This window comes from Gracilinanus agilis, chromosome 5 (genome assembly GCF_016433145.1).
Source record: "Gracilinanus agilis isolate LMUSP501 chromosome 5, AgileGrace, whole genome shotgun sequence".
NCBI lineage: Eukaryota > Metazoa > Chordata > Mammalia > Didelphimorphia > Didelphidae > Gracilinanus > Gracilinanus agilis.
In genome coordinates, this window is record NC_058134.1 from 61,003,328 (window position 1) to 61,014,826 (window position 11,499).

The following is an 11,499-nucleotide window of genomic DNA, read 5'->3' on the forward strand; positions in this document are numbered from 1 at the left end:
GAGAGAGAGAGAGAGAGAGAGAGAGAGAGAGAGAGAGAGAGAGAGAGGGGCTGCTTATTTTTTTTAACTTCAGTTTGGTAGCCTTTTGGAAATTTAATAACCAGAAATGAAATATGTGTGTGATTGGTGAGAAAGGAAATGCCCTTCTAGCAGAGAACTGGTTTCAGACCTGTAGCTATCTGTGAACTTGTGCTGCCATCAGCTTCTTCTCTAAATTGAATTAAAATCACTTTTTGGAACTGGGGGAAGGAGAGGACACTACTCAGGTCAATTGATTGGATATTTGATGTTAAAGAAAATGTCCTTCCATAATGACACTAAATAGTATCTCACACTCACTCACACACACACACACATTTAATGTTTCTAGGGTCAGAGCAGCTGAGAGAGTCAGTGGCCTTCTAGCTTCAAAAGAAGCTTTTCTTTGCCTTAATTCACAAGTGTTGGTGTCCTAGACAGTACCAATTTTACAAGAATCCCCCCCAGCCTCCATATGCAGAATTCAGCCAGTTTGATTGCATTTCCAGGCAGCTCTAACTCACATTTGACATTTACTGGAATATTCACAACTCAAGGCACCCATCCTTTGTTCTATTAACCACATCACTATGCAACAATGAATTGGCTCATTTACAGAGAGCCTTCAAAGCTCCTTTTTAAAACTGACACAATTATTATAATAGGTGCTGGATGCTCACATTTGCTAGTTTAATAAGCAGATTACAATTCCGTTAGCAGAAAGTGAGCCAAAGTTGGTGTTGTGGTTGAGGAGATCATGGCCAATTTTCCATATCAGTACAACACTAGAGACACGTCATAAGACCCGAGAAAGCTGATGTTCTATCAGTATGCTTAAAGGAAAATCAGTGAGCATTGGCGTGGTACTGATAATGTCCAAAGAAGTATACTAGATGTCGTAGGGAACCAAAAAATCCATCACCAGGGGGCAGCTGGGTAGCTCAGTGGATTGAGAGCCAGGCCTAGAGACGGGAGGTCCTGGGTTCAGGTCCGGCCTCAGACACTTCCCAGCTGTGTGACCCTGGGCAAGTCACTTGACCCCCATTGCCTACCCTTACCACTCTTCCACCTATAAGTCAATACACAGAAAGTTAAGGGTTAAAAAAAATCCATCACCTCTGCCCTCAAATGGCTTATAATATTAATGGAGAAATATAAATATGTGAAGATTTCAATAAACTACTAATGTTAAATAAGACTACAAATACTAAATCCCATTATTTTCAGCTTCGGTTAGATTGTTAAATTGTGGTATACTGGACAGGAAGTCAGCCTCCAGGTAAGAAACTGATGGGGGTTCAAGTCTTGGCCTTGACTTATACTCGATAAATGACCTGGACAGATCACTTAAAATCTCAGAGCCTAAGGCAAAGGCCATACAGTTGGAAGACTAGCTTTTGATCTAGCATGGTAGAGAGAGTTTCCTAAAACAATGTAATCATAGGTCTGGTTCCACCTCAAAATAGTAATAAAAATTATAATTAGCTAATCACCCAAAATATGTCCACCAACATACTTAACTCAAGAAGGTAAATTTTAAAAATATACTGCAACTCTTACATTATAGGCGGTAATAATCCTAATAATAGTTATAATTCACATCTAACCCCTATTTTTAGTAGCTATATGAGCCTGGACAGATGATTTGCTCTTGGTCAGTCTCAGTTTACTTATCTGTAAAATGGGAGTGATACTGTCTATATTTTCCATAAATGAGCAAATCAGCATATATTAAACATTTTATTGTACCCTGGGAATACAAACACAGAAGTAAACTATTTTACCACTTTCAAGAAGTCCCCGTTCTCTTAGGGGAAGATAAACTATATAGAGAAGCTATGGCCTTGGTGTTTTCTGCTTTGGGATGTTGTGAGGCTATCAGTTGACCTGTCCTGTCCAAGAATGGTAGCATTCATTCTAGTGCAAACATGGAAATAAGTTTTGAACAATGATACAAGTGAAACCCAGTGGAATTGCTCCTCAGCTCTGGGAGGTAGCAGGGGAGAGAAAGAACATTAATCATGTAACCATGGAAAAACATACAAAATTAATTAATTAAATAAAATTTTCAAATTCAAAAACATTCTTAATTAAGATTTTTTAAGTTGAAAAGATATTCTAAATTAATTAATTAAATGAAAAATGAAAAAAAAAATAATGGTAACATTGACTGAGATTCACTGATCCCAGAGCAAGAGAGAAAGGTGGAGGTGGGGGAATGCAGCATAGTTGGGCAAGAGCCTCATAGATTTGGTGAACTCGCACCAATCATGAGCCCAAGACCTTAAGGCATAAGGAATGCCACCTTGGAGGCTGAGGTACAATAGTAGAGTTAAAAAGCTCAATGTGTATAAATAGTTCTAGAAACCCAAGAGCACGATGATCACCAAATTTATTAGGAGCCCTTTATAACTACATAATATTTTAAATGCATGATTTGATTTGATCCAAACAACCAGAGTGAATAGCAATACTAATGATAATCCTTTAACAGATTACATCTGCATTAGAATTTTAGAACATGTTCTGCAGGTGAGTATGCCTATTTGTATAAGGATATTATACACACAAAGTATTCTATTTACGACAACCCTGTGAAAATCGCAAGTTGCCTATCATTGTGCTCAATTTACAGACAAGGAAATGGAAGTGCAGACAAAATAAGTAGCTTGCTCGAGGTCTCAACCTACAAGGCAAGTGATGGGGGCATAGGACCCGAGCCAAGGTCTTCTTTAAGCCCCGATAGCCTTCCAGTACTTCATGCCAAATCACACTCCCGCTGATATGTGCAACTGGTCATGACATGGTGGCACCATTGCATACTTTTCTTAGAGAAACAAGGAATTCAGTCATTCTAGTAGATGTTCTGAATGCCCCATTAATTTGATTTATGAGAAATAAAAGGAAACTATTCTGTTCAAAGAAGAGCAACTGCAGGGTAGGAACAGAAAAATGATTCAGGTTACAAATAATTAACATATTTTTCTCTTGACACATCAGGGCAGTCTAAATATGAAAATTTGGTACATGTGGAAAAATAAGAGCGACAACTGGAAGAAATAAAATGTATAATATCTGTGTGTGTATATGTTTTTACATACATATAATTATGTATCTATGTGTATAGATGGATATGTGTCTGTAGTTATATGTGAGTGTGTAAATACAGAATATCCATTCTCCTGAAGCTTCTAGCAAAAAGAAGATGTTTTGCAAACTACTTATACTAGCTCTTCATTTCTAGGACTCATAATCAGCCATGACGTGCAACGTATGTAGAACAAATAGATTTTTTAAAATGTAGTTACAAGGCATTTTTCAGCCTTTATATAACAATTTGACAGCCAATCAAATCTCTTTTTCTTCCATATATTCTAAAACTGTCCAGAGTACAGACAGCATGTTATGATGCAATTCTTTTCTTTGGAGTCAGAAAGACCAGATTAAAAAAAAAATACACAACAAAATTTAAGATAAAAAAATCCTCCTACACATCCCAGCTTGATGACCCTGAAAACATTAGTAAACCTCTTAGGGTTTTGGGCAACTGTCTGAGATGAGAAGTTGTGGAGAAAATGCTGACCTTCAGTGGCAGAGAAAGTCCTTGTGTCAGCTTTGCACACACAAGATGTGTCAAACACATGAGGACAGCCCAAATGATTAAAATGTAGAACCTGATTTGAATGTATGAATGTATGTAAAAACAGGAGATTTTCCAAGTGTCCTTATATATATATATATATATATACAGTTTAGTGCCTGCCCATTTCTATTTGTGAGTCATACCGCATCCAAGAAAGTGAGGTCCAAACTCCTATCCTATTTCCCTGATATGAGACAAACTGTGAGAACCAAGACAAATCTCTAAAGACCTGAAGCCTATTAATTTATTTATAGAGAGTACCAGCTGCATAATGTAGAGTGAGCTGCCATAGGAAGATATCCCCTATGCTAACAGAATTATTTAATATAGTCAAGTATTTGAACATGACTGCAGTAAAAGTCAGTTGCCAATATTGACATAAATGACTGACTTGGACAGTTGACAAGATGTCACTAAAACGCTTTTCATAATCCTTTGCTCATCTTTAAAAGTGACTGCCTAAATGCAATGATCCAGAGCAAGGCTGAGGGACTTATGAGAAAGAACACTAGCCACATTCAGAGAAAGAACTGTGGGAGCAGAAAAACAGAAGGAAAACAACTGTTTGAACACATGGGCTGATGGAGATATGATTGGGGATATAGACTCTAAACGATCACCCTAGTGCAACCATCAATAATATGGAAATACATCTTGATCAATGATACGTGTAAAACACAGTAGAATTGTGTGTTGGGGGGGTGGGATTTGGGAGAGAAAGAACATGAATCATGTAACCGTGGGAAAATATTTGAAAAAAATACTAAGAAAGGAAGGAAGGAAAGGAGGAAGGGTATAGACTCTGCAAACTAGAAAAAAAATAAAATAAAAGTGACTGTCTAAAACATACCTTGCCTTGGGGCAGGTAGTTGGCTCATTGGATTAAGGTGCAGGCTTGAGGTCTTGGGTTCAAATGTGATCTAGGACACTTATGGGCTATGTGACCCTGGACAAGTCACTTAACCCTGTTTACCTCAGTTTCTCACCTATAAAAGTTGATCTGGAGAGGGAAATGTCAAACCACTCCAGGTTCTCTACCAAGAAAATCCCAGATGGGTCACAGAGAGTCCAGAACAACTGAAAAACAACTTGACAATACCGCTACCCTGCCACAGGCTTGGAGCTCAAACTATTGTAGGATTTTGAGTCAGAAGAGACATCACATCACTTACTTTACTGATGGGGAAAAAAGAAGGCTAGAGAGGTAAGAGTAGAAGATGCAAAAATAAGTTTTCCTCTTCTGAAGATGTCACAATATGTGGCAAAAAGAGAGATTAGCACAAAATGAGACACTGCCTCTGGATTAGGAGTATATTCTGGTTCTGGGTCTACTTTCAATTACAAAAGAAGCATTTGATTCATTAGAATTATCTTTTCGTGTATTTTTGCATATATTCCTCTTAATAAAATTCTATTGAATTAATTTACAACTTTTCTTTTTTACATATACTAAAATTATTTTTTTAAAGTTCAATATCAAGAAAACCACAGAGCTAATGTCATTCAGAAATCCTGAGGATAAATGTTGAGAAATGCATAAAAGAGGGAGATATTTGCTGGCCAAAAGTGTTCACTAATTTCAAGGAGGAGCTTCTGCAGAAGGAAAAAAAAATAAAATAAATCACAACTACATTGTAATCTTAGATACTTAAATACTAAAAGAATTGTGCACTATTGAATTTTTATAACCCATCTGGAAACAACTAAAGGGATACCAATTAGTGCTTGTACTTCAAAGAAATTTAAATCTAATGATGAGAGATCATTTTTACCTTCATGATTCAAGATTTATCTTGACCAATGAGTTTTAAGAGCTACCATTGCAGGTAAGATTTATAAGCACGTCAGACCTTTGACAGCAGGGATTTTCTAATTTGTCTTTCAATACGCCTTTCATTTTATTTTAAAAAGTATTTATAAAGTACCTCCCATCACAAAGTGCTATGCTAGAAAGGGGAAATAAACAAAAACAGAAATATTTCCCATTTTGAGGGGATTCCATTCTACTGAATTTGAAACTACAGAACTATCCTATAGCATAGATGGTAAGGCTTCAAGGGGAAGTATACATTTATAAATATTGGAATATATTGATCTTCTCCATTCAACTAGAAGAGGAATGATATACAATGACACAATACGCTTCCTGAATTTTCAGTAATGATTGATGTGACTTCCAATTCTGGAGATGAATTACCTATTGATTTGTAGCCATTTTAGTTTTAATTCCCACTTACAGAATATGTAGGTTTTCAAATTTCAACATGTAAGAGAAGTAATAAGTTAATGAGTGCAGCGTATTCTGACTACCTGTTGAATACACACTAAATCAATTAATAATGAGCCAAAAATAATTACTTTGATTGGAATTTGCCTAGAATACAAAGTTAAAACTCATTCTTTCTTATATAAAAACAACTTTCCAAAGATATTAATCATTGACAGTGGCAAGTAATTGGCAAAAGTCAGTGTTTCTGTGCTGACATTTAACCTTTTTCATGTTAAAATTATCTAGAGATGAACTTCCTTTGTTCAATACTTATTGTCCTATCTTCCCATCAACCAAAAGAACTTTGATAAATGTATCAAATACCTGTTAGGCATCACTTTAACCCATCTAACCATTTCAGAATCTTTTTCCTCTGTAATTTAATCATTTACTTTAGTAATGTTCTTTTTTTAAATTAGAGAAGTCACTTCTTTTCCTAGAAGAGGGAGAAAATACTTTTTTTCCTTTTTTGACAATATAAAAGTGGCCAAAAATTCAGTTGCTGATAAGAATATCTAATTATTTAGGAAGTTTGTCTACAACCATGATCTCAGAGGATTCATGATTAAAAATGCTACCAGAGCTTGAAAGAGAAGTGAAAGTTTCAGGGACTGAGACAAAGATAACACACATTTGGAAATGGTCAATTTGAGAGTTTGTTTTAATTGTGTAATTAGAATTTTGCTCCCCAGGACTCTAAATCCCAGTTTCCCATGTTCCTTATCACGTTGCATGCTAAGGTAGGGAGGTTATATTTTGAGTGTAGCTCCACCCTCTCTCTTTTTCCCCAGAATAGTGGCTGGGAAAGTTGGATGAGTGCCAGGCAGGAGAATTTTACTCACATGTTGTTTTCTTATTCTTTCATACTTTTGTTCTTTTATTTCTTCTACTTCCGATGATTATTAATAAATCTTATAAAATAGAATACTTGGAGTTATTGGATATTAATTTAAATCTTACATAATCATCTACACATATTTTTTTCAATGGGTTTTCCCTTCTTTTTAATAAGGGCAGGGAAGGGCTGTTAAAAGGTCTTTGGAGAGAAAGAGGAGTCAAAGATTGGCTGGTTTTAAAAAATTAATTTTAAAATGAATTTGTTGTTATGCACACATTTGATTTCAAAGTCTGTTCCCCTCCCCTTTTTTATCTCCCTATATCTTCAGTTTAGAGAGGACAATATCTATTCATTTGGAAATCAAATTGTCCTACATGTGAATTTTTAAGTAATTGAATAGTTCAAAGAATCATAAAGGATTAAAGATCATTAAGGTTATAACTTGCATAAAGATACTTGGCTATCTCATACTAAATAAAGCCTAGAATCAAACTCAAGTGTTTTGATTCTAGATATAGTGGAATTCCATCACATTCTTATTGATCCTGTTCTGCCTTTGATGAATAGGTCTACTTGTCTGAGAGAGTAGAAGAGGTAACATGTTAAGGAGAATGCTTTGAATTATCATCTATCTATTCAGTGAAACAAACTGGAGGAGAATGTCCTAGGAGGCTGAAGGTTAATGTGTTTGTTTTTTTGTTTTGTTTTTTGTTTTTTTGTTTGTTTTTTGTCCAGAGCTGTAATTTTATCAAGAGAAACTTTGAGAGAAAACTCTTTTGACCTATGCAAATGTGCAACTATTATACAGCTTACAATCTGTACTTAAGGTACAAAGGGCTGAAAGACTTTCCCAGTATAATGTGCAATTTGTGACAGAGGCATGATTTGAACTCAAATCATCTTGATTCTAAGATCAGTTCTATACAAACTATGTTTGATACTTATATCATGCTCTCTCAGAATTAGAGGGTAATTAAAATGTCATTTCAAATTTGTTTAAAATAAATTAATTGAAGATGTGTCCCCTTTGTGACATTTAGATCATCTGTACTTACTCTTTATATATATATTTTTTTTTCTTTTTCTAGCGACGTCCCAGCAGATGGCCAGCAATGAAGTTTCGAAGAGGCTCTGGACACCCTGCATATGCTGAAGTCGAACCTGTTGGAGAAAAAGAAGGTTTTATTGTATCAGAGCAGTGTTAAAATTTATAGGACTGAACACCAGTACTGGCTTACAGGTGTAAGACTTTAACTTTGCCTATATCTTTAAAAAAAATTTAAAAACAAACAAAAAAAAAAACAAAGAAAAAATAAAGGAGCCCTAAGCTGCTGTAGCCTGAACAAGAGACGATTTCCGGATCAGCCTGGCCCAAGAAAGCTGGGGAAGGAAATTTGCGAAAACACAAGATTATTCTGTGCAGTCATTTTCTTTAATGGAATGACATTACAACTTCCCCAGTGGACTGGTCAGGACTCTGACATGACTGCCATGCGGTGTGGGCTTAGGTGTTGGGTTGCATAGGAATCAAGGGAAGAAATAAAGCTTTAGTTCACAAGGGTTCTATCCCCTTTGATTCATATGTTTTCTGGGGCCTCAAAGGTAATCGGCAACACTTTTAATGGAAAAGCCAATAATTAGTATTTTAAGATGGTAGAACAAAAACCAATTCATGCAGGTCAAAGAGTGATTATATGCAAAACAAGCAATTTCCAATCTTTTCAGAAATGAAAAATGGAGATAGAATTTGGGTTCTAAAGGTCCACTTTCACCAGTTCAAACAAGTTCATGACTTTAAAATGTGAATCATTTTCTCAAGAGAAAGATTTAATTGTGCCTCCTACTTTCCAGGAGATACAGATCCTCTCCATCCATAGGTTGTGAAGACATCACAAAGTTTTAGGTGAACCTTTGGCAAATGAAGCTCCCAAAGGCCTCTTTGATGAGGTACACCTTTAGTTTCAGTATGTCAAATTTGATTTTTTTTTGAGAAGTATTACCTGCATGATCTACCTGTGGAGGGACATGAAGGTAGCAGATGGTCTTGTCTGATAGAAGGGGAAGGAAACATGCAGAGTTTCTCAGGCATTTTGTGAAGCAAAACTATTGAGGGGATTTCAAACAAATAGGTGTGGGCTTGGGTTTTTTGTTATTATTGTTGTTTGTTTTGGCCGGGTCAGCACTAATGACCTGTTTCATTGTTGATTCTTGCCTAAGAAGCCATTCAATTTTCAGCACACATCCCCCAGTGATTAAAAAAAAAAAAAAGAAAAAAAAGGAAAATGTTTCAGAACCCTGCTGATTCATACAGTAATTTTGTTTAAAGCACATAGTAGTTGCATAAATATAAATATATAAATATATATATAAATATATTTTTGTTTATAGCTAACACAAGGCAGGCTCTTGTGACTGTTAAGACTGCATTTTGTCATCTGGACAAAGAAAATGGATCGCGTTACTGCATACTTCCATTGAGTTGTAAAATAATCCTTAATATTAGAATATTTTTATGTCCCATGGGGAAAGTGGTTCATCCTATTGCAGTGCCATATGTTTTCCTGCCTATGTGAGCCACTCTTCCATTTCATCAACCCTTTCCTTCCCAGATTAGGTGAAAATACATTTAAAAGCTCCTAAAACGAGGCCACCAGTTGTACTGGCCAGGTTGAACTAACCACAATCCAGATTTTTTTAAACATCCCCACTGGAAAAGGAATTTTAAACATTTTTTGAGGAGGAAAAGGGTTCATAGACACTGAACTTAAAAAATTGAAATTCAAGTACTGTGTGTATAACGACATTGCCATCTTGACTTATCGACCCTTTGCATTTTGTACAAAGTGATTCCTGTTAAGGTACGGTGTTCAACATTTGCAGGTTCAGGTCTCAAGTAGCATGCATATATATACATATTGTAAGTAGCACCTTACTAACATTTTAGAATGTATAGACAGTTTCTGAATCCAATGACTTCAACCCATTAATAAATCATGATTCTCCTCAATAACTATCTTCATGAAGTAAACCAGTACTGTTGTTTTTTGGTTTTGTTTTTGTTTTTGTATAGCACAGTTTGCTTTTTTTTTAAGTTATCCAACCTGGCATTTAACCTTTTTCATAAGTTATGTAACAGTCATCTAAAAGTATTGAGAGGCAAGTTAAAGTGAAGGTTAAATGGACCACCTTACAGCCATATGCCTCCTCCTTTTGTATGAACTGTTCCAACACATCCCTCGTAGGGTTGCTTTAGTTACGTAGCAATAACCAAATGACTTGCCAATTTAACTGGTGCAACTGGTACTTTAAGAATATTTAAGGATCATTAGACAACTTCCTTCTGGGATGAGATGCTGTTCTCTGGTTATTTTTGTTTTGTTTTGTTTTTAACAGTAAATTTATTCTCCAATAAGCAGTAATTGACAAATAAGTTGATTAAGCCTATGTATAGGTATGATTTCCTCCACGTGTTAATGTAGGACACAGAAGTTATTCCAAAGCCAGTCGTAGATTATCAACCTCTATATGTATTGGAAGGATTGATAATTCTGTGGAATTCTTCCATGACTATAATCTAAAGTACTCAATTTGCCTAAATTGAATGAAGCATTCAAGACAACTGCAAAGTAGAAACACCTCAGAATTAGGAGGGGGCTATAGGAAAAAAGGTCCCTTCAGTTCAGGTCAAAGATTCATTATAATTACCTTAACTGGCATCTTTCCTCTTTCATTCAATTTGCTTTCTATTCTATACCTAGAATCTCCTGCGTGACAAAGGGAAAATTCCCTGATATCTTGTAGTACAAAATGAAAATTGGACTTCCCATATAGAGAATGTGACTGAGTTAATAATACGTATTATTAACTTGATATGGACTGTGGCACATGCTTCATAGCTATACAAATGACAATAAAATAAAACAAAAGATCAAAGAAAAAGAAACCCCAAAAGAGGAAATTAAATTAAAATGCTCCTTGATTGTCCTGTCCTCTTCTAGTGTATTATGAGAGCCATTGCCTTGGTTCTCCAATAGGACGATGGGCTAAGGAGCCTGGCATACTAATGTGACTTTTAACATCAGGGCTGCTCAAGTTGATGCTGAGTAACTGCTACTGGACTGCTATAGAGTCAGAAGCAAGTTATCTAACTCCTTTGGACCTGCTTCCTCATAATGAAGATAGAGATCATGACATTGCCTTAATTATTACAGCTGAAATTCAGAAATTAATGACTTTAAAATTTAATTTAAAATAATAGAAATAATTATAAAATAATAGAAAAGATAAATGTGGGAAACTTCAAAGTCAGATACTAAATTGGAAAAACCCAGAAAGGTTAGGATCTATAAAGAGGTTTCTTATCCCTTTTTCTATTTGAATAAATGAAGTACTGCTGGTAAGCCTTGTAGTGATTTCCTCAGACTAGGGAGAGACTCAGTGTCAAACAAGACTGACTTACTTATACAACAGAAAATCCTTCCTTCCTATGGGATATTAATTTAATTGCATAATCTTTACAGGAATGTTGACCTAAACATAGTGTACTAGCTCTATATAATTTAAGATTGTCTCTTTTTCATCAACTCCCTCATTTTACATTCTGAGTCCCAGTAAAGGAAAATACTCTTTGTTCATTGTCATTTTTATAAGATTTAACCATCTATCAATTCTGATCTGAAGCAGCTAAGAGTAAACCAATTGTTTCACTAGGTGGATAGTTTGTCTGAAAAC

General features: G+C 35.4%; 1 protein-coding gene and 1 long non-coding RNA gene across 4 annotated transcripts in view; one reads left to right on the top strand and one right to left on the bottom strand.

The window, feature by feature from the left end:
• The window catches only part of LOC123249178, an 85,041-nt gene extending 77,137 nt beyond the window's left edge, over positions 1-7,904 (bottom strand). Inside the window, exon 1 of the long non-coding RNA XR_006506366.1 lies at positions 7,824-7,904. This is a non-coding gene — a long non-coding RNA (uncharacterized LOC123249178). The remainder of the gene's footprint in view (positions 1-7,823) is intronic.
• Positions 1-9,917, top strand: part of PLXDC2 (plexin domain containing 2) — a 490,294-nt gene extending 480,377 nt beyond the window's left edge. Inside the window, exon 15 of one of the 3 annotated variants that reach the window (XM_044678167.1) lies at positions 7,857-9,917. In XM_044678167.1, coding sequence (XP_044534102.1) covers positions 7,857-7,973 — 117 coding nt within the window. In that variant the 3' untranslated portion in view covers positions 7,974-9,917. The remainder of the gene's footprint in view (positions 1-7,856) is intronic. The other 2 variants (XM_044678168.1, XM_044678169.1) reach the window with 2 other exon arrangements.
• Positions 9,918-11,499: the final 1,582 nt, after the last annotated feature.